The sequence below is a fragment of the Protopterus annectens genome, chromosome 12.part0 (assembly GCF_019279795.1).
Source record: "Protopterus annectens isolate FY-2018-M chromosome 12.part0, PAN1.0, whole genome shotgun sequence".
NCBI classification, from domain to species: Eukaryota; Metazoa; Chordata; order Ceratodontiformes; family Protopteridae; genus Protopterus; species Protopterus annectens.
In genome coordinates, this window is record NC_056746.1 from 1,375,234,929 (window position 1) to 1,375,259,106 (window position 24,178).

General features: G+C 42.3%; 1 protein-coding gene across 5 annotated transcripts in view; it reads left to right on the forward strand.

Annotated features, from left to right (window-relative positions):
• Positions 1-24,178, forward strand: part of SNPH (syntaphilin) — a 716,339-nt gene that overhangs the window by 496,907 nt on the left and 195,254 nt on the right. For 3 of the 5 annotated variants that reach the window (XM_044090431.1, XM_044090432.1, XR_006367169.1), the window contains 2 exons: positions 3,581-3,763; positions 21,026-21,232. In XM_044090431.1, the coding sequence (XP_043946366.1) occupies positions 3,651-3,763; positions 21,026-21,232 (320 nt within the window). In that variant the 5' untranslated portion in view covers positions 3,581-3,650. The remainder of the gene's footprint in view (positions 1-3,580; positions 3,764-21,025; positions 21,233-24,178) is intronic. The other 2 variants (XM_044090433.1, XM_044090434.1) reach the window with 2 other exon arrangements.

A 24,178-nucleotide genomic window follows, 5' to 3' on the forward strand; every position in this document is an offset into this window, starting at 1 on the left:
GTGGTGTTTTGTTTTTGGTATTGTTTCCATTTTATGTCTCGTTGATGCATGATGTGTTTAGTTTGGTAGGATAGCCCGGGTCAGGGATTTGATTTGATTCATTTGGATCTAAGGGGGGCTTGTTGATTTAGGATGGTTAGGAATGTATTGTTGAAATAGGATACTGCACGGTCTAGTGGGAGAGTTTGTAGGGGTGACCAGTCAATGTGTTTCAGGCATTCTGAGAATATTTCAGAGTTGGAGGCTAAGTTGTGGGTTTGGATATATTGGTGATGTTTTTGTGGGGGGTTATGCGGTCAATGAAGGCAGGTAGGTGATTGCTGAAAGGATTGGGTAGAAGACCAGCATGGTGAGGCAAGGTAGGGATTGGGTAGTCAGTATCAAGTTTATGATGGTACCAGAGGTTCCATCTTTGTTTGGCCTGGTTGGAAGGTTTATAAGTTGGGTGAAGTTGTATAGATTGATTGAATGGGATGGGATGTCAGAGTTGAGAGAGGCCCAGTTAATGTTAACATTGCCAAGGATGTAGGTTTCAAGTTTGATACTGGAGCTAAACCAGGATAGTATGTCTTTTAATGTTTTGGTATTATTGCCTAGGGGAGGATATAGATGGAGCTGATGCATAAAGATTTGAAATTAAGTTTTAAATAGCCTATTGTTATTTCAGCATTGGAAAAGGTAGGGATAGGGTTGGTGTATTGAGTTAGTGTACAGGTGGAGGGGTAGATAATAGCCACGCCACCACCTTTTTTCTGGGTACTATCATTGCAAATTATTTTGTAGCTGGGAGGGAGAATTTCATTGTCAGTGATGGAAGGTTTAAGCCAGGTCTCAGAGATGGCAGTTATGTCGGGTTGGTTGTGAGCAAGCCAAGCATGTAGGTTGGGGATTTTATTTTTGAGGCTTTGTGCATTGAAAGTGGTGAGTTGGATGGCTTTGGGTTAGAAGGGTTTGTTAGTGTGGCTACTTAGATTTCTGGTGGAGTTGGGTCCAGGGTTTGGGTTGATGTCACCTGGCAGAGAGAGGGAGATGTAGAGGAAGAGTTGATGGAGGTGGTGTATGGGAGATAGGGAGGAAGGGTTGAGGAGGGGGAGGGTTTTTTTGAGTTGATGATTTGAAAGGGGTAATGGGAGGGTGGAGTAGGGAGTATGATGGATTTGAAAAAATGGGTTGGTTTGGAGGAATAGAGTTTAGGTGAAATGTGGCTAAAAGGGGATGTAATTGGGAGGTAGGGGATGGTGGCTTGTGGGTTTTGAGGTGGGTGTGTGTTAGGGAGAAGTGTAGGGAAGGTTAGACAGGAGAGGGATATACGGCTGATTAGGATTAATGTGTGTGAGGAGAGACTAGTCATAGTTATTGGAGTGTGTGGGGTTAGTATGTGACTGGGCATGGGTGGGGTTTATTGGAGGATGGGTGTGATTGGAGGGAGGAGTTTGGTTAGGTATAAATGTACAGACAGTGGTGGTGGGTGAGAATTGGGGGTAGGGTAGGTGAGAGGAGTGAGACAGGGCAAATGGAGCGGCATGAGCCGAGGAGGAGTGAGAAGTCCACACAGAACAAGCAAAAAAAAATCAGTTACTGGGACTGTGTAGTTGGGACGGTGCCATAGTCAGAGGGTAAGTACTTGAAGCAGTTCAGAGGGGGAAGCCTGAGACTGCAGTGGGATATAACAAGATTCAGGGTATAGGGCAGAGCAGGTAAATCTCTGTAACCTAAAGTATTAGATTTAAAATTAAAATAAAGTATGGTAGTGAGAACGGCAAGCATGTACAAGCGTGCATTTCACTGTAGTGAGCGAATGCTGCCACCTGGTGGTGAAATGGGGATGGGAGACAGAGTTAATAGTTGGTCGTACTGTTACAAATATATCTCCTTTGGTTATTCTGCAAGTATAGTAGAAGGTTTTAAGGAGAGATTAAGGTAAAAAGCAACTGGGGGGGTAAAGGGCTTCTGTAGGCTGCTAACGTGCTGTCTGAGGGTAGGTTACAGTTAGCATTAGATAGTCTTCCGAGTGTAAGATAAGCTAGATACACGCTAGGTTTTGTTGTTTTGAGGGGAAACTCACTTTAGAGCAGGCAGTCCGAGGTAGTCTTCCTGTGCAAGGGGGTATTCCTGGTTTATAATTTATAGAGGGGGGAGCACCCGAGGAACCAAGATGTTAGGTTTTGTTGTTTTGAGGGGAAATGCACTTTAGAGCAGGCAGTCTGAGGTAGTCTTCCTGTGCAAGGAGGTATTCCTAGTTTATAATTTGTAGAGGGAGAGCACCTGAGGAAGCAGGTGGGAAGCAAGATGAGCAGCCTAACTGCAGGAGTGTTTCAGGGGTGGAGAACATGCTATCTCCTTTTCCTTTACTTTATTAAGAAAGTGGTTGAAGTATAGCTATGGGAAGAGGTAAACTTCAGGAAGGGGGTTGTTGGATTGAGGTAAGTGATAAAATCTCCAAGCTGCAAGGTGTCACCTTCCAACACAATAAGGATGTCATCAATAAAACGTAAATAGCATGTGATATGCTGCATGTAGTCTGTGTTGTTTAAAACAGTCCTCCTCTCACTTGCCCAGGGTATGTTCGCTATGATGGGAGCCATGGCAGCCCCCATTGCTATACCAGTTTTTTGTTTGTAGTGTTTGCCATTGAAAGTAAAGAAATTGAAGTCCAGTACAGTTCACATTTACTTACAAGTACCTTTTGGTTGTAATGCTTACGGTTAACTGTTAAAATCAGATTAAAATAAAAATGGATGAATCCAGGAGACATAACTAGCTTAGTGTCTGTCAGTATCTGTATGAACGTTTCCATAGAAACAAAGTGGACTTTGGTGAAATATGCTACTTTTAGGGACCAAACCCCCCCATCTATACTTATATCTTTTGGGAAGAAAGCCGGACTGCAACAAACCCAAGAAAATACGTGTTTGTTCTGCAAGAAAGTATTGCTAGATGGAATGTCAGCTGTTGTAATCAGTGTCCTTTAACCCTGATGTAGATCTGTGTCACAAGAGAAGCATGGCTAGGAAACATTTTGAACTACCGCTCTTGAAAACTCACTGGTTAAGTGCTCCCTTAACTGCTTTGGCTGTAGACCAAACAAATGAGACAAATGCACAAGGTCCCTGTAGTTTGCATTAATGGCTCCATTGTGCATGACCTGTGAATGGTACATTAGCTATATCAGTGGTTGTCTCCTTTGTTTTACTGGCCATACTTCATAATACCATTCCGACACAGTTCTGGTTCCTTATGTATACATTAAAGTAACTGGTAGACAAACTTTCCTCTGCAGTTTTGTTGTGCTTACTATGCTTTATTTCTCAAATTCAACTTGCAAAGTAACATTTCTGATCAAATTTGTTTGAAAAAATGGAGGAACATTGCTTAACATCTGAGTTTTAAGTACGTAACTCATTCTTAAGGCAGCAGTTTTCCACACAGAGATGTGAGCTAAGTTCTAACTATCAAAATGAGCATTATGCAGTCTTTGGCAGCTAACAGAGTAATCCTTGCAGTTTGTGAAAGATGATTGCTGCTTGTACAGACAGTCTTTAGTCAAGTGTGAAACAAATGTTTGTCTGTTTTCTTTTAGTGTGCCCCTAATCATCCAGCACCGTCACCTGTGAAACCCCCAAGCTTTTAATCCTAGCACAGTTATCACCATGTCTCTGCCAGGAAGCAGGAGACAGTCGACTGGTTCAAGAAGGTATGATGGCTCCTGGGACCGAAGGAACCCCTATAAGGCAGATGTAAATAAAACACTGCCACCTCACTGGTTGGTGAAACAATTTTTAATATATTTGTTGTGATTATTGTGTGTGTGTGTGTGTGTGTGTGTGTGTGTGTGTGTTTGTGCGCTTTTTTTATTACTTTACCCTATGCTGTTTCTGCCATGCTTTCCTGCTCAAAGAAAATAGCTTTTCTCCCAAAGTTATTGAATATTTTAGTTAGCATTTCTATCTGAAGGACATCCGAGCACTGGGATTATCGTATATGTACTGCATTTCAGTTTTGTGCCTATATAGACTGTAAGATTTGCTCCACAAAAACAGAATTTAATGAGAAGCTGTTACAGGTTAAAAAGGCTGTCTTTTACTGAGTATTCAAATCATACAACTTTGCATAAAATTTGCCCCTGCTGAGTCTCAGTTTAAACAGAAAAGAATTATGAATGACGGCATCTTCTTAGCATATGTCACTTGGGTTCATTTAGGCACCAGAAAAGTCCCATGGCACAAACATTGGTTACTGACCACTTTTTTTAATGGCTATGAAAATGAAGTCATGTTGTCATGACTGAGAAGTCCAGTGGTATATTTTGTACTACATTTTATGTAACTGTTCTGCTCTAGGCCTCTGCTTGTCCTATTACTTAGTGTTATTAGGTACATAGTCACCATTCCCATGTAGGTATTCTGGTTTTCAGCCTAGGCTGTGGATCACACCTCACTTGTGATCAGTCGTCCAGTACAGTAAATGGGGTGTGTACTGCAGGAAGAATTCTGTTCAGTGACAGTACCTGCCTTCATATGTGTGACATGATTTTACTCCAAGTAACTCTGCACAAGATCTTGGGTAGGTGTGCAAAGTCCTCAATGCACTTGCAAGATGTTGTCTATTTTCTTCACTCCCTTTCTTAATCATTACTAGAGAGGTTGCTAAGGCAGCAAGAATCGCCCTCTAAAAAGTCTTTTGGCTTTTCCCGGTTAGGGGTCGCCACAGCGGAACTCCGGTCTGCTAATGATTGGCAGTGGATTTTTATGTTGCCGAGTTGCCAGCTCAATGCCCAGCCTTCAAAGAAGGCACACCCATTCACGCATGCACCTACCTACATGTCTTTAACGTCACTCGACCACAGGGAGGACATGCAGACTCCACACAGAAGGCACTCCAGCTGAGAATCGAATGAGACAACCTCTTGCTGTGAGACGACAACACTAACCGCTGCACCACTGCGATGAAAAACAAATCTGGCTACTTGTTTGATTTCTGAATAGTCGTGGCTCCATACTGAATATTTATCAGTGGCAATACAGATGGTGTGTGTAGCAAGTGTGTTTGTTTTTCATTAACTGCTCCCAGATTATAGCACCTGTTATTGTAAATGCAGCTTCTGGACAAGGGCTGGAAGATGAGTTTTGCAACCGAGAGGATAAAGATGTACGAACATATATGACTGAGTAACCATTCTTCTACATGCCCTTGTTTGCCACGTCTAAAAATGTTTGTGGAGCATTTCAGGCCTCTGCATGCAGACCAGACTGTCTCCCAAGTGTCACAGAAGAAACAGTGGTGCTGTGTAAGATAGCTTATTGTTAAGGACCTCTGAGTTCAGCTTCCATGGTCTGCTCCCTGGTTACTTAAGTCTAAGCTAAATTTGTAATCTCATGTGCTGTAAATAGCTTTGATTTCAGGAGTTCCAACCTGGCACATTTCTATAAATAAGATGAATTCCAGCCTTACAGTGTGTGGCAGAAGGATGCTTTGTATAGTTTATAATTGTCAGTCTTTGTGAATCAGGGTACGTCAGGATGATAGCAAATGCTTCTCTTAATGTGTTGCTATACAAGCTTGTTATCCCAGTGTTTGCATAAATGTTGCTTTGCTTAACTTGTTTCAGCTTCACATGAAGCTACTATATACACCCCCTCCAGTTCTGATTATGCTGGTCAAACAGAGGGTTAGCGTGGGGGGAGGGGGGCTGTAAGTCTTTCTATTGTTTGTCCCTTCTAGGAAAGCAAACCATCCCTGTATTTTATGAGCAAACTAATGTGGTGATCATTTTCATTTCCTTCATGATATTCATAAACAACCAGAAAAGATTTCTGCTGTTCTGTTAGGGAAGCTGTTTAACTTCTTTAATTCATTATTTTTCTGTAACCACTTTGTACATTGGGAGAACCAGAATGTACACCAGCAAAGCAGTAGGCTAAGGTACAGAACTTAATACTAGATACAGAACCTCTGCCATGGGAGACTAGCACTCGCTATTTATTTATTTATATTTGTTGACCGGGAGTGTCCGACTGGACGTAGGTCCATTTTCAGCGGAGGCCCAAGGAGAAAAGCTACACAGTTAAAACAAACAGACAGTAGTTACATTGGATTACATAGCGATTAACAATTTACATAGCAATTACTTACACTGCATTGCACTCACTAGCGGTTTAGAAGATTGACAAGTACCCCTGTTGGCAAGCCTGTGGTAATGTAGGAGGCAATTAGAAACCCTGGATAAAACCATTAAAAACTTTGAAAGTCCTTAAGACCAGTTAGGCCACATTATATAATGTAAGGGTAGAAGACAGTTTGCCCTTTTGGGTGCATCTAATATGGAGCTGCTGCCACCTCCCATCCAGGAGTGTTTAACTCCTTCAGCAATCCCATCCTTCTTGAAGGTCTCTATAGTTTCACAACCGACTGAGGCAGTGTGTTCCAAGGTCCCCAAGTCTCTGTGCTAAAAGTGATTTTACAGGTTTAGATTAAAGTGTGTGTGTTCCAGAAGTATCTGATGTCCCTTTCTCCCCATTGCCCTTATACCTCAGGTTCCACCCCTTCAATTTTCACATGTAACAACAACTCTCTCTCCTAGTAAAGACGTTCAGCTGTTAAAGATGCTCTTTGTACTTTTTTAACCTTCCATCACCTGTTATTTTCTTGCTCTTCATCTGGATGCTTTCCAATTGTTTTTATACTTTTTTTTCTTATATATTTTCTAAAACTGCGTATAGTATTCTGTATGTGGCCTCACCAGTCCAGTAGACTGTAACCTTCCTATCCCTACAGTCTGTGCCTCACAGAATATAGCCCAACACTTTGCTTGCTATTCATACTACCTTCTGTAGTTTTGTTTGATGGTATGTGGCCCTAAGGCTTCTTCAGATACAGTGCCTCCAAATTTAATACCCCCAAGTTATCTTTGATATTTGGGGATGGTGTGTTTAAATGAATTTTGCTCCTATCTGCACTAAACCTGTATTGCCACCTATTTGCCCACCTGTAGATAAGTTGCAGATCCATTTTCGAACTTTTAACCATCCGGGATTGTGGGCCTGATTTTTATCATCTGCAGACAAGTACAGTCTGATATCCCCGCCTTTGAATTTTTCAGAGTGCTGAATACATTGAACAATGGGGCCTTCAGCTATAACCCTTCCAGTGCTTCTCTGGCCATTCCTCCCTATAGACAGCCTTAGTATAATGGTCATACTTTGAGTTATGAGGTATGGAGTCACAGGTTTTAGTAAAGGCCACTTAGGCACGTTACCAGCATTACATTATGCAGATCTGTTGCTTTAATTAAAGAACCACCGGAGGTATGACTGACCTATTATTGGCTCTGAAGCAATGCTGACTTTAGTACCAAAGCTTGGTAGTCTTTTTTTCAAATGCCATAATATTTTTTTCTCTGGATGCTGTCAATCACCTTCTAGGCTGTGTGGCATGTAGTTGACTGAACTGCACAGCAAGATGTAACTGGCTATCCATGATTTTTTTTTCATACTAAATGAGTCCAGTACCATGTATGAAGTAGTCCTTTATGCAAATGGCCAACTGGCCCCAACTTTATTATGCATTTTCTACATCTCTTCTCAGAGTTGGTCCTCGTTCCAAATCTCATTCTGTTATCATCCCATACCATAACTGCTCCATCCCTTTCCTGCTTCCATCTTTGCCCAAATCCATACATGTTGCTCATATCCAGTTCTGGATCCATTATTGCTGTCAGACTTGTTTTCTGAATTGCATTATTTTCCCGTACCATCGTTGAGATATTGAAGTCCATTTTGATTAGTACAAATGGTATCCTTGCCTCCTTAATCTTCACGATGCTACATTCATCTGTTCTTACACAAATGTCCTTTACCTCCTTCATTTCCTTTTTCTACTACTACAGAGTCTGTCTCCCTGGTTCTGTGTTATGCAGCTTGCTAGTACCTTAACAAAGGGGCCTGATTACCCAAACTGTAGGTTCTTCCCTCTCTTTTTGCCACTCTCCCTTTTGTCTATTTCCTTCTGCATTTCTGCTCAGATAGTGCTACTCCATATGCTTATGCATGTACAATACCAGTGATTGTTATAACCTGAGTGACTTCTGTCATCCCTTCTAGTGAACCTGCTTCAGCCCACCATCTGTCCAGCAGTTCCTTCATCTTCTTTAATGTCAGCTGCTAGTTTTTCTCCTCAGTTCCTTCACTCTCTGTTAAATCTCAACTCCTAAGTATTTTTCTGCCTCTTGGTATCAGAACTCATTTTATTTCCACTGCCTTTACATACTGTCCCATTTACACCTTTCTGCAGTTAAAATATTATTAAACTAGACATATCTGCGAAATAAATATATTTAACACCCTTTAGCATAGGCTGCACATCTATCACCTGCAGACTGCAGTCTTTCATCACAAATAAACCATTGCCCTTACAAGCTCACTCATCCTTTGAAGAACACCGCATGCTTTGAGTGAACTTCTCTATTACAGTCGAACAGACACAGTAAATGGGGACAGCCATGCCTGGTACCTCTCACCTATCTGGGTTACAGCCCCGCCACTACTCCCATTCGCCACAGTACCTTATGGTAATGTCCTTTTTCTCCTGAGACCTGGACATCATATATGTGCTTTAGCATTTCAGAAAGAACTGGAACAACCGTATGACAGATACTGTTTTCCAGTGCTTACACTGATTTTTGTGGGTTCTCTCCTTAATATAGCCTTTGCTCTAATAGGTAGTACATTATAAAGGAGGGAATGAAGGTAACTTTGCTCATTAATCATTGGTGAGCTGATGTATCACTGTGTTTTATAGCTACAAAATGAGCAAACTGAAACTGGTGTTTGTTTTTGAAGGATGCATACGTCTGGATGTATGCAGTGAATTACATGATTCCAGTCTGAAGATCACCAAAGACTATGTTGCTCTTTGCAGGGATTTTGGGTACTTGCTTACTAGAGGATTGGCAAACCTTCTATGATAGCCTATGTACTACTACATGGAAACTCATCCTTGTGCTAGACTACAGAATGTCACTGGAGCAGATGTATGTAGTAACTGCAACATTGCTGTGTACCATACAGGCCTTAAGCTGAGTAGATTTTAAGAATGCATTGCAGATGTCCAAATGATTACTTTTTGTCAATGCAAGAAACCGCTCGAAGTGAAACTGACATTTCAATTTCAAAGTCTTGTGGAGGGTGGCTTTGGTGACCGTTTTCACAGATGTGAATCAGCTGTGCTGCTGATACAGTACTAACCTGACTATGTTGAACTGACCCTTTTGAAGTCTTGGTACTTCAAGTATAGATGACCTCCTGCCCTTATGAAGTCTTTCTCATTGTAATTTCAATTTCCTGACCTGTTCTACATTACTAAAATCAGTGACGATTTTGAAATGGTACATTAATGTATTGCTTTCATTAAATCATCATCATAGGAACCATGAACTAGTTACTTACGTATTTATTCTGGCTTGGTCTTTTTACAAAATAAAGCAGTAGGAAATATAACTTTTTTCATGACCGAGAATATCTGTGTAACATATGAAGGTAGCTCATTATTTAGCTAGGCTACATGGAAATTGGAATACTCTCCCTCATGAAGTAGCCGAATGCATTTCATTATGTACTGATGAGTTTAAGGTGGATAATGGTATATTGAAGAAGACAGTGTGGTGTTGTAAGGGGTCAGCATTGCTGGTTCACAGTGCTACAGTTCCCCAGTTCAGTTGGCTGTGGTCCGGAGTTTTACATTTTCACTGTCTGCATGGATACAGCATTGGTGTAGCTAGTGGCACAAGATGTGCCCATAGCAACGCCATGCTTCTGCTAATATATGCAGTCATTGAACACAAATTATTTTGTAACACACATTCTAAAAGGATAATCAATAATTTTGCTTCTTTAACAGAAAACTCACTGTATTTCTGTAAAAAACAATAGCTACACCAATGCTTAATTAGTAATATGAGAACATAAACATATTCTTGAGGGGTCTTTTAGTTCACAAGTGTTTTTTTTATCGACGCTTTGTGGACGATATTTTTCTGCTTTGGAGAGGTACTGTAGACTCTTATAATGCATTCACAGAATTTATCAATGGAACCACTTCTCATTTAAAATTCTCATCTATAACTTCTAGTCAGTCAGTAGACTTCGTAGATGTAAGTGTTATACTGGATGCAGAAAGTAGTATAACTACGAAATTATATAGGAAATCGTGTTACTGTAATCAGTTTTTACACAGTGACAGTATGCATCCTGTTCATGTATTTAAAAGTGTTGTTAATAGCCAAGTCTTCAGGGCATCCAGACTTGGTGTTAAAAATGAAGAATTTGTTCAACAAACTCAACACTTAAAGAAAGCATTTATTGCCAGAGGTTATGCTGAGCATGATGTTTGTGAAAGTGTCAGAATTGTTACAGAATTAAGGAGTAACAGAGCTAAACCTTAATATGGTAGGAAGTGTACTAGGAATACTAATAGCTGTGCATATAATCAAGATAATAGACTGAAAGTATGTCTGTATTATTCCAGTGATATTAAATGTTATAGAGAGAGACTGGAACATTCTGACTACTGATGAAGTAATGAGGAGTACTATAGATGGCAAACCTAAGTTTGTTTATAAAAACATGAAATCTTTGAAACAACGTCTTTGTATCCCTAAGGGAAGTAAGAGAGTTTTAAATAAATATTGTATAATGCCCTGTGGACACTGTAAATGTTGTCAATATATTGACAGTAGTGGAGAGTATAATCATCCTGATCAAAATAAAACTTATAAATTTAATGTTCATGCCACGTGAAACTGCTCATGTTGTATATTTAGCATACTGCCCCACCTGTTTTAAATTTTATGTAGGGAAAACTGACAGTGTCCTTAAATAGAGAATTAAAGAAGAAGACTTACCATGCCAATAAAGGCAGTACTGCTAGTGCCCTGTCTAAACATATATTAAAGACTTACCATGCCAATAAAGGCAGTACTGCTAGTGCCCTGTCTAAAGACTTACCATGCCAATAAAGGCAGTGCTGCTAGTGCCCTGTATAAACATGTGTTAAAGACTTACCATGCCAATAAAGGCAGTGCTGCTAGTGCCCTGTCTAAACATGTGTTAAAGACTTACCATGCCAATAAAGGCAGTGCTGCTAGTGCCCTGTCTAAACATATATTAAAGACTTACCATGCCAATAAAGGCAGTACTGCTAGTGCCCTGTCCAAACATATATTAAAGACTTACCATGCCAATAAAGGCAGTGCTGCTAGTGCCCTGTCTAAACATGTGTTAAAGACTTACCATGCCAATAAAGGCAGTGCTGCTAGTGCCCTGTCTAAACATATTTTAAAGACTTACCATGCCAATAAAGGCAGTGCTGCTAGTGCCCTGTCTAAACATATATTAAAGACTTACCATGCCAATAAAGGCAGTGCTGCTAGTGCCCTGTATAAACATGTGTTAAAGACTTACCATGCCAATAAAGGCAGTGCTGCTAGTGCCCTGTCTAAACATGTATTAAAGACTTACCATGCCAATAAAGGCAGTGCTGCTAGTGCCCTGTCTAAACATGTATTAAAGACTTACCATGCCAGTAAAGGCAGTGCTGCTAGTGCCCTGTCTAAACATGTATTAAAGACTTACCATGCCAATAAAGGCAGTGCTGCTAGTGCCCTGTCTAAACATATATTAAAGACTTACCATGCCAATAAAGGCAGTACTGCTAGTGCCCTGTCTAAAGGCTTACCATGCCAATAAAGGCAGTGCTGCTAGTACCCTGTCTAAACATGTGTTAAAGACTTACCATGCCAATAAAGGCAGTGCTGCTAGTGCCCTGTCTAAACGTGTTAAAGACTTACCATGCCAATAAAGGCAGTGCTGCTAGTGCCCTGTCTAAACATGTGTTAAAGACTTACCATGCCAATAAAGGCAGTGCTGCTAGTGCCCTGTCTAAACATGTATTAAAGACTTACTATGCCAATAAAGGCAGTGCTGCTAGTGCCCTGTCTAAACATATATTAAAGACTTACCATGCCAATAAAGGCAGTGCTGCTAGTGCCCTGTCTAAACATGTGTTAAAGACTTACCATGCCAATAAAGGCAGTGCTGCTAGTGCCCTGTCTAAACATGTATTAAAGACTTACTATGCCAATAAAGGCAGTGCTGCTAGTGCCCTGTCTAAACATATATTAAAGACTTACCATGCCAATAAAGGCAGTGCTGCTAGTGCCCTGTCTAAACATATATTAAAGACTTACCATGCCAATAAAGGCAGTGCTGCTAGTGCCCTGTCTAAACATATATTAAAGACTTACCATGCCAATAAAGGCAGTGCTGCTAGTGCCCTGTCTAAACATATATTAAAGACTGATAATTCACACTTTTTTTAGGTTTATGTTGATAACACGTATTTTTGAAAATATCAGAAAGGGTGACATTAATAATTTAACAGAGCAGATAGAATCCAAATGGATAATTAGATTAGGGGGAGACTTTGGGCATGGCCTGAATGATAGGGTACCCATTAAACCCAGGCTTAAAGCAAGACGTTTGAATAAGAAATAACTTTTAGTTATGTACTTACCATAACTTCGGATGTATGGGATCCATCTCGCCTACATTCATAACTGATGGGTTCGGAGCCGATCCATCGGCTCCAACTCGGCCACTATATAGTAGAACGAAGTCTCTAATTGGCTGGGCTACCCCTTATCCCAGAATGCACCACGCCTGCTTCCCCAGATCTTGTTTGTTCGCTTTTATATACCTACATCCAGGCACAGAGACATACCAACAACTGTAACAACTAAAGTCCTTCAAGAGAAAAACTCAGTAAGTAGCAACATTTCCTCTAAATCCAATGGGAAGGGGGAAGGAGGGCGGGTACGTTTGAATGTAGGCGAGATGGATCCCATACATAAGTACATAACTAAAAGATGTAATGGGATCCTATCTCGCCTACATTCATAACTGATGGGACAGCATCCCTAGCACCTAAATCCCGGGTGGCTCATTGGAAAACACTCCTGAGAACTGTGGAACCAAAGGAAGCTCTACCTCAAGAAGCCACATCTATCTTGTAATGAGAAATAAAGGTGTGCGGAGAAGTCCAGGTAGCGGCCGCACAGATGTCATCTATCGATAATTTGTAGTGGAATGCTACAGAAGTAGCCATTGCCCTGGTAGAATGAGCCTTGACTGGGAATGGTAGCTCTTTGCCGGACTGTGAATAGATGAAGGAGATGCAATCTTTAATCCATTTGGCTATGGTGGTTTTAGCCACCGGTTGACCCAACCTATTTTCCGCAAAGGACACAAACAGCTGATCTGACTTTCATGTCTGATTGGTCCTACTTAAATAAAAACGCAGTTGTCTGTGAACATCCAACTGATGGAAGATATATTCTGCGCTATTGGAGAATTTGGGAAAAAACACAGGGAGCTCCAAAGATTGTTGAATGCATAAGGGGGATACTACCTTGGGCAAGAAAGAGGGATTTAACTTGAGAGACACTGTCTTTGTGAAAAATCAAATAAGGGGGATTAGAACAGAGAGCGTGAAGCTCTGAGACCCGCTTGGCAGAGGTTATTGCCACCAAAAAGGCAGTTTTCCAAGATAGAAATTTTATATCACAAGTAGCTGCTGGTTCAAAGAGACGGGCAGTTAAAGAAGCTAGAACCATATTCAGATTCCAAGGGGGCACAGGATGGGCTATTGGGGGCCGAAGGAGCCACGCTCCTTTAAGGAAAGATTTGCAAAGCCTGTTTGCCATTAAGGAAGGCTCAAAGGAGACATGAAAATTAGAGATAGCCGCCAGTTGGACTTTAATTGTGGAAACTGAAGAGCCCAAATAAAACAAAGAAGCCAGGAATTCTAAAACCTGAGGTACTGGGGCGGTAAGGGGATCTATACCTCGTTGCTGGGCCCAAATAGCAAACCTCTTCCACTTGCTGGAATACAGTTTAATAGTGGAAGGTTTGTGAGAAGAGGATAAAATGTGGATGACGTCTGGAGAAAGAGAGTTATCTCTGACTAAGGTTGGAAGTGGAGTAACCAGGCGGCCAACTTCAAGGACCTGAGGGATGGATGACACTGTCCCAACTGATGAGTTAACAGGTCGGGCACCAGGTCCAGAAAGCATGGGTCCTCCACCGCATACCTCAGAAGGAAGGGGAACCAAACCTGACGAGGCCAGTGTGGAGTGATCAAAATCATGTCGCTTCCTAGATAAATCGCCTTCTGTATCACCTTCAGGAGAAGGGGAACCGGAAGGAAAGCGTAAAGTAGACCGGGGGGCCAACTGTGAGCTAGAGCGTCCCTGGGAATCTGCCCCTGAGATGGAGTCACAGTGAAGAACTCCCTGCATTTCGCATTGTGAGGGCTGGCAAACAAGTTGCAACAAGGGAGGCCCCACTTGGCGAAAATGTTTGCAGCCACCCTGTCGTTGAGGGACCACTCGTGGGGCAACAGGAGAGTCCTGCTCAGCCTGTCTGCAATCACATTGGATTTCCCTGGAATGTGCGTTGCCACTAGAAAATGCTGGGTAGAAATCGTCCAATGCCACACACTCATGGCCTCTTGGCAAAGAGGGTAGGACCTGGTTCCGCCTAGCTTGTTTATATACCAGACTACCGACATGTTGTCGGATAGGATCGCAATAGTACCCTGGGGAAGAACATGATGAAGTGCTTGCAACACCAGTAGCACCGCTCTCATTTCCAGGATATTGATATGTAAGTGCGTTTCGTGAGCCTGCCACGTACCTTGGACAGACCTGTCCAGATAATGCCCCCCCCACCCTATCTGGGAGACGTCCGTGGTCACCGTGGCGACGGGAGGCTGAAGGGCAAAGGGTCGCCCCTGGTCCAGGTTGGACCGAAGCAGCCACCAACGTAGGTCCCGATGGCAAGTTTCCGTAATCTGGACGAAATGGTTCAAGGGGAGATCCTGAAAGGACCATTGAACCGACAGTAGCCATTGCAGCACCCGCATGTGCAGCCTGGCTAAGGGGACTAGAAGAATAATCGAGGCCATCGTGCCCAATAACTGCAGAATCAGTCTGGCCTGAACTCGTGATCTGGGTAACAAGGTTTGAACCTGAGACTGCAGGACCTGAATCCTTTCTACCGGCAAGAATGCTGGCATTCTTTTTGTGTCTAACTCTGCGCCTATAAAGGTAATACGCTGAGATGGCTGCAGCACAGATTTTCCCCAATTGAACGTGATTCCTAGTGAATGACCCAAACTGACTGTGGTCATAAGCGCCCAAACTAATAGATGCTTGGTGGTGGCAGTAAGGAGCCAGTCGTCTAGATAGGGAAACACTTGGAATCCTAGACTTCTCAAGTGAGCTGTCACTACTGCCAGGCACTTGGTGAACACCCTGGGGGCTGTGGTAAGACCAAAGGGCAGTGCTCGGAATTGGAAATGACTGGTTCCCAGGCAGAAGCGTAAGTGACTCCTGGACTCTTGACTTATCAGGATGTGATAGTAAGCGTCCTTGAGATCTATGGAGCACATCCAGACATCCTTCTCCAATAACGGGAGAATGGACTGAAGGTTGACCATTCGGAATTTGGATTTTTTTACAAAGCGATTCAATGATTTGAGGTCCAAAATGGGCCTTAAGTCCCCTGTCTTTTTTGGCACCAAAAATAGTCTCGAGTAAGTTCCTGATCTGATCTGGTCGGCGGGGACAGGCTGGATGACTCCTTTTCTTACAGCTTTGAGACCTCGACCGCTGCTTGATTCCGCTGACTGGGTGGCACATCCGGGATTATCCTGATAGGAAGAGGGGGCTTTATGAAAGGGATGAGATAGCCTCTGGTTATGGTTCGGAGCACCCACTGATCCTTGGTGATAGATTCCCAAGCCTGTGGGTGTTCCGCAAAGCGACCCCCGACTGGCGCCGGAGATGTGCAATCGGGCCACGTCTCGGGGACGGTGAGCGTAGGATGTACCACGAAAGGAATCGCAGTCTCCAGAGTTGCGGGGGCCACTGCCGCCAATGGGGCGGCGTCTTCCTGAATCCCCCCCCCGCCTCTAGGGGGGGATCACTCGGTGGAGTAGGGAAAGACCTTTGAGATTTTCTGAACCACATTTTCCCTCCTCTCTGGGCCTTGGGGTAAGGTCTAGAGGGAGCGGAAAAACGGGCCCCCATGGCAGTCAAGGTCTTGCCCTCCTGCTCGCATAGAGTCAGTGTGTCCTTCACCTTGGGTCCAAACAGGGAAGACCCATCAAAGGGGGCGTCGGTGAAGGAAGACTTAAAGGCCTCCGCAAAGGGACACAAGCGTAACCAGGCGTGTCTTCTAAGAGCCACGCCTGTTCCCGCTGCTCTACTCACCCCTTCGGCCGCATATGAAATGAGCCTCATGGACGAGTTGACTATCGAAGATAGGGTAGTCATCTGGGCGCCAACAGTTTGGGCTAACGCCTCTGGAAGATTACCCGTAAGAGACTTGCCTAACTCTTTGAGGAGGTCCCTTTGGAGCCTGGTAAAATGACAAAGATAATTCAGCGACCGCAGGGTAAAGGCCGCTGAAGAAAGGGTACGCTTCCCGTACCTATCCATGCTCCTGGAATCCTTATTAGGAGGGTGAATAGACGTTGAAGCCTCTGCCATGTCCTGCTGAGTGGCAGATGCCACCACCATCGCATCTACTGCAACTCCTTTGGTCAAAAATTCCTTTTGAGGAGGGGCTGAGAGGAACTTGTTAGGCCTGGTGGGCACCGGTTCCACAGAGTCAGGGTATTCCCACACCCTTCGAGAAACTAAATCTAGCAATTCATCGAAGGGTGGAGACACCCAGGAGGCGGAGGGCTGGGCCCCAAAAGCCTTGAGGAAGACTGACTGACTCTGCGGAAGGGGTTTTGGACTGCCAATCGCCTCTCTGTCTCAGGATCTCGAGGATATCTGAGAATGAGACGTCATCAGAGGATGATTTTGGGGACCCCTCCGCATCATCGAGGTCAGTATCTGATGTGATAGACTCATCCTGGGAGGCAATGTGCTTCCTCTTGCACAATTATTTCCTTGGAGGTTCATCTGAAGCGGACTCAGAAGGACCTCCCGGGAGAAGGGAACCCCCCAAGGGGGTATCCTCAGGCCCTGGGGCCCCGATGTCGTGGGAATGAAGCACACCAGAAGCACCAGTTCCCAAGTCTAGGGAGGTAGAGGTAGAGACTTGCTGAGCCAGCAAGGACATGGCCAGCGCACTCCTCATGGCCTCAAAAGCAGGACCTCCAGAATCTATGGAGGATACCGGCTGAGACCACGACAGTACCAGAAATCCCTGCGGCCGACGCTCCAAGGGGGAGACTAGGCACCGAAGCTACCAGTTGCAAAGTGTTCCCCTCGGCCCCAACCGAGGAAGTCCCGGTACTGAACCCTGACGCCGAGGACAGGGTAAGAATGATGGTCAGAACAGAGAGGCTCCGAGGGAGTCTTGGTTCCGACTGGACGATTCTGCTCCGCTCTACCATCACCGACTCCAACAGCTCCGAGGAGTTTGGAGGAGGAATCGGATGCGTTGAAATGGGGGCTGGCTCCGGAGCTGAGTGGGCTGGAGCCGAGACCATTTTTGCAAAAACTGGGGACTGGAAAAGCCTCTGGATAACTCTGTCTAAATCTGAGTCCGACAACCTGGAGGATTTAGAGGAAATAGATGGGGGCCGAGACGACTTCTCTCTCGGCTCCGATAGACCAGGGGACCGGCTCCGAAACGGCTCCAACACCATCGGCACCGGATCCGGAACCGTATGAACAAGCATCGGCGCCGAAGGGGACTTCGGGGCCGAGGGAGGAGAGTCTGAGCTGCACACCTCCAACGGCTCCGAGACCAAAGGAGCCGAAGCAGGTGATTCGCCTCTCGATCCCCCAACCTGCGGCTCCGACACCAATGGAGCCGAGGAAAGAGGTATCGAGGCAGACCCTTCCACCCGAGGCTCCGAAGCCATTGGAGCCGAGGAAGAAGAGGTCGACCTATGCTTCTTGGATGTCGGCTCCGACGGACTGGTCGGAGCTGACTACCTTTTCTTTTTAGAAGAAGGAGAGGAAGGATAAGCCAAAGCTTCCTCAAAGGAGGGCTTAATAAGGCCCTTAAGGATCAATTTATTTTTACATTCTTGAAGGACCCTAGAGGAAAAAGCATGACACACACTACATGTTTCCTGCAAATGTTTCAGTCCTAAACAATATACACATACGGCATGGCTATCGGTAATGGACATTTTGTAATTACACTTGGTGCACTTTTTAAAACCAGACTTCTGCTCTTTAGACATCCTGTCACACCACTGTTTTACCACAACGAAAAACACCTTAAGTAGGGCACGAGCCCTTTGACTCAAACGGGACTGGCCCGAGATACAGCACACAAAAAACGGGCAGAAGCCCTCTAAATAACGTATTAATGTAATAAAGTAGAAACGTACAGAAAGACAAATTCAGCAACCACACACAAATAAGGGCAAGGGCCCTCCAACTTAAAAGGGCCTTGCCCGGTAAAAGAGAAAAATACCAATCGCACCAAAAACAAGTTTACACACACACGTAAAACTGTTAAAACAGCTGTTTGCTAAATTTGTGAAGAAACCCCTAGGTCAAAAGACCAAAAAGTAACCAAAAACACTACTTAGCTCCAGCCAAGTCGAGACCACGTCTAGCTTGAAAAGCGGCAAACGAGATCTGGGGAAGCAGGCGTGGTGCATTCTGGGATAAGGGGTAGCCCAGCCAATTAGAGACTTTGTTCTACTATATAGTGGCCGAGTCAGAGCCGATGGATCGGCTCCAAACCCATCAGTTATGAATGTAGGCGAGACAGGATCTCATTACATCATACATTTATGAGATATATATTTTTATTAAAATAGATTTTTACCGGAATGTTTTTACTGGATGTATTTTTCTATGTATAAATTCATGAATTTATTTATTATGTATGTATCTGGTTCTTATTGCCTTCTGGATACAGATGGAAAATATTTGTTCTTGGAAATAGTTTATATAGATGTAATATACCTTTTAATAGTAATTGTAGATAGTCATGTGATTTATTGAATTAATTATATAATGGGTTATGTATGTGTTTTGGTATACATCTGATGAAGTAACTTTGCTATGAAAGCACTTATGTATTTGGTTGTCCTACATTAAACGAAAGTTATACTGGAATTCCTTGCTGTCCTTGGATCCTTTTCTGTTTTGTGTGTGATATTTCTAACCGTAGTTCTCATGACTTTAGATTTTTTTTGTTTTAGATTATATTAAAATGGATTTGAAGGGGAAGGTCACTGATGAACATTTTAATGTGAAAGAAACAATGGCAGATTGTTAAATGTGACCTTATACCCTGGATTGACCTTATACCCTTGATTGAATGATAGTTGTCATTAGTGCTTATTTTAAAACTTGCCTATTTTAAAACTTCAACATTATGAGGTTTAGAGTTTTGGTAGGTCTAAAATGCATTTTTAAATGTTATATATTTAATTTTTTATATATACACAGTTTTTTTAAGTGGTTTAACAAGCAACACTTGATAAAGGAGTGGAATTGGTCACATGACTTGTATGTGAATATAAAAAGGGTAAATGGGAGGGAAAACATTGTTCTGATGAAGTTCCAATTATTGTGAATGAAATCGCTTAACCTGCTGTTCAATAAAGGAGTGACTTTATTGGTTCCATCATCTTCAGTTGCTTGGCTGGCTATTTCTTTATGTAAGTAAACTGTGACTGATATCAACTGTCATAAAACAAAATGAATTAAGTACAGTACTAAAAGCTAGCCATAATATTCTAATATGCTGAAAGATTAAAAAAAATTAACTTTAATTCAGTTATGATAATTTATTATTCTGATGAAATCTGCATGCACGTTGAATGAAAGTACTCAAATTTTGTGTCTTTATGGGCATTCTTTTGGATTCAACATGTTTTTAGTCACAGTTTGTTGCTTCACTCCCACAAATTTTTGTTGCAGTGGTTACATAAAAATAGACATGCATTAGGGAAAATCATTTATTTAGCATGATTTTTTTATGTCCTTAAATTTTACTTTTATATCTAGTGATTCTTTCTTCCCTTGGAAAATTTGCCAAACCTGCTTTGGGAAGATAGGTTCAGTGATTCAAGGCTCTTTAGAATGTGTTAATGTACACATCCCATCTGTTACAGTATTTTCTTGCTCGCCTTTGTCTTACAGGCGTTAATGATTTGCCTCTAAAGACATTGCCTGTGCAGGTTTGGTGAAATGCATTCCAGTCAGCAGATTATGCACTTGTATGTGATGTGAGAGAAGACCAGAAGGCTATAGGTTCTACTCACACACCAGATGATTGAGTTCGTATTCCCTTACTGTGCCCCTGCAGTGCAGCATTTCGTCATGGTGGGACTATACTCCAAATGTGGTATCCTTTGGATAATGCACTAAATTAAGGTCTCGTCTGCCTAAACTGGTGTTTGCTTAAGTGGATGCTAAATATCCCATGGTAGTTTATCAAAGAGAATAAGGGAATTTCCCCAGTGGCATAAGCAGTAGTCTGGTTCAACTAGGTGCTCTAAATTTTAAGCCATATCCTTATAAGTTGGTCTGGTGCCCCAGTGGATAACTTTTTTTAGTTGGATAAAAAAGTAGCCATGATTAAAGATTGGGTAGAGGGGCAATTTAAAATAGTGAGTCATGTTGCATCACACCTTCCTCTGGTTTGGACTAAATTTCGTGATTAACTTGTGTGAGTATACAAGAGAAAAAAATTATAGTAGTCAGTGCAGCCAGAAAGAAAACTGTCAATGGTATGACTTCAAAGAAGAAAAAATAAAGCACTGAGATAAACTATTCCGTTCCTAACATGTATTAGTTGCACTTTACTAATTGGGTTATGGTTGCAATTGACTGATAGTTCTCTGCTGGACATTCTGTGTTCTGCATTCCTTATTTCCATCCTCTAATGCTTTATTTCCCTGTAGACTTAATTTATTTATATTTGTATTTTATATTGTTGTTTTTGTATTGCGTACATGTTTGTTTATGTTGTCTAAGTCGTGGGTTTTGTGGAAGGAGTGGTTTGTCCTCGTTTTTTAAGTCTTCAAGGCCAGCAACTGCCCATTCTGAGATGCAGCCTCTTCTTCCTGCCTCCAGGCGTCTTTCTCCACCAGTGACCATACGTGATGGCTTTGCCACTTCCTCCATGAGCAGTAGCAGTAACTCAGGGTCTTGCAAAGGCAGTGATGGCAGTCCTACTCCCAGGTAAAGTACCTTTGTTCTTATAATATGACAGATTTTTCAGTTGGATCTCTGTACCAGGCTTCAGTAATACTGTTAACTGGGTTTTTACTCCATCAGAAGCTTACAACCCCTTTTAGGGTTGCACAGCAGGCATTATCTGGTTTGAAAAATAAGTGTACATAATGGGGTGTAGAGTTTTACTGTGTGTGTGTGTGTGTAAATAAGACTGTTTATTTTTTGATAACCAAGATAAGTGAAGTTGTTCAAGCCATTGCCCAGACAAATGAAGACTGAACATTCAATACAACATAACACGATTTGTATGGATTACGAAACATGCACCTCAGTAGTACATTACTGTAATGTACACTGTATACTTTCTCTATAAAAAGAGTTTGTGGGACAAGTGGTTCAAAAACAAATGTATCGGGATATGTATTGAAAATGCAATAAAAATAATTGTTACACCCCCTTACAGTAAACAGTGCAAGCAAAAAAGAAACATAATTTTAACTAGCTGAGGATCCAGCTAGGAAAAAAATGTAAAATGATGTATGAGCAAGTAAAATTTTCAATAAACATATTATGCCATATTGTAAATGCATTAAGCTTTAGCAAGCTGTGTGCACAGTCGGTAAACACAGCTAGTGTGGTCATCAGCAAGCCTTCACTAAAGACAAGCCAGGGATGTTGTTGTTTAGTGGCTGTTTGCTTAATCTGCACTTGAGAGCTACTTTTGCTGTGCTTTTACATTAAGAGATTCCAGGATTGGCCATCTTGTGGCAGAAGGTGTTTATCTGGTCTCTCTTGAGTTGAGAAGCAGGGAGTCTCTGAGTTGAGAAGCAGGGAGTTTTGTATGTTTTTTTTATTGGCTAGAGTGCATAAGAGTCAGTTTTCAAGCTTTTTTTCTTGCTATAAATCAGGAGAGTTTGCAAGGCTCTGTGCTCACTCACTTCCACAAAGCACAGAAATTATTTTAAAGTGTTTCAACAGCAAATAGAACCATTCTGTTTAAGATGAGAAAGTTTTATTGACTGACTGCACTTGAACTTGCTTTATTCAGTGATAGCTCTTGTTTTTGAGCATTTTTAAAGCATCTAATTTTCTGGTAAAAATCATTTCTATTTTAGCTTTTTCTAGTTCTGTTTGCCACCAGATTGCCTTGCAGAAGGGCAAATTAGCCAAGGATTTAGTTGTTTATTTAATCTGTACTTGAGAGCTACTTTTGCTGTGGGGGAATCACTCCAGGGGGTTCAAAGTGTGGTAGTTTAAAGGGCATAGGAGACCGTTTTTAAGCTTTTTTGTCTGCTGTAGATTAAGCAAGTTTGTGTAATGCTGGCCATCCTGCACCAGTGGTTAGCAGTGCCCTGTATAATAGCAAAAGCCTGGCCAGTGCAATTTCCCTTTAAAGTTAGTATTAGGTCTGAAACCTGTGAAAAAGCATGGCATTATATGATAATCTCAGAACAGCTAGCTTTTGCAGCAAATAGTACTACCATATTCTGGAACTAAAAAACATCTTGCCCTTAACCCCAGAAACCAGTTTGCAGATCGAAAAACACAACCATATCGTAGCAAAATAAAACATCTTGACCTCAACTCCAGAAATAGATTGCATGTAGAACAGCACTGAATAGCACTATCGTATCCTGGCACTATAGAACATCTTGCTGTTAACCCCAGAAACTACTCTAGGAGACCCCTGTTCAGTCCTTAACAGCCCAACCTATTACAGCACCAGACAACATGGATATGAAATCTCCGAATTTCTGTATGGCCATTTTGGTAGATTTGGGCATCCGAAGGCAATGTAACAACTGTCTCATGTTCTCAGACAACCAGTTAATCTTTAAAGAAAATAACACAGCATGCGAGAGTAGTAAATACACAATTTCCATAGAGAGAAAAATAAGTACACTAACAAGGTTGTCCAGAATTACCCATATTACATCCCTCACACATATACCACTCTCTCTCTCACACACACACACACACACACACACACACACACACAGTCTTATGCTGAAGCACTTGAAAGAAACATTCCAAAAAGAAAAATTCGTGGTATCCCTCAAAGTCTCAGAATAACCACGCCCTTGCTCCAAATATAACTTGATTATATATAAATAATGAATGTATTTAATGCTTTTCAATGTGCTCCACTAGCTTCACTTGTTTGTCTGTTTCAATAAAGAATATTCCATTTTTAACTCAACTGTGGACTACCTACTATTTTATTATTTTGTAGTACATATTTTAAGGTTTGATTTTTCATTAGTGAACTAAGTGACTCCATTGTGTGATGCACAGCTGCCCATTCACACCACGTTACACTTAGAGAAGATAACAGTTAGTTGCTTATCTAGAGCCAGGATCTGCAATATCATGCACAGTGTCAAGTCACTTCACCCCCAGTATCAATATGATCCTATCATAGTCCATGTGGGTGTAAATGTACTTGAGATGTACTTCTTTGGACTATGTGAAGAGACATAATATATCTCTCACAATATGGGTCACATATTGGTATGAGCCTTGCACTGACCAGCATTCTGCCTTCAACAAGGATGATGCCAGAGTACAAACATGAAATTATTAATTTTAATAATCAGTTTAGATTCTGGTGTCACTCCAGGAGGATCTAATATCTGTCATCTTGGGAGGACATGGAGGATCTAATATCTGTCATCTTGGGAGGACATGGTCAACAGACCACATTGCTTTGCCATGGATGAGCTGCACCTGTCACAGAGTCATAGAGTCATTGACTGTTACTGGGATAATGACCTGGGGGACCTTTCTAAGCCTAGCCAAGTGTTCCTGAAAGACTGATTATGTGTATCCAAATAAGACATTGAGGGCCAAACATTTATAAGCTGCTTCTGTCTATAAGGACATGGGTGCCAGGCCTGGTGTAAATTTCCTGTTTCCCACCCACTTATCTAGGTTGTGCTTAAACTGTGTTAT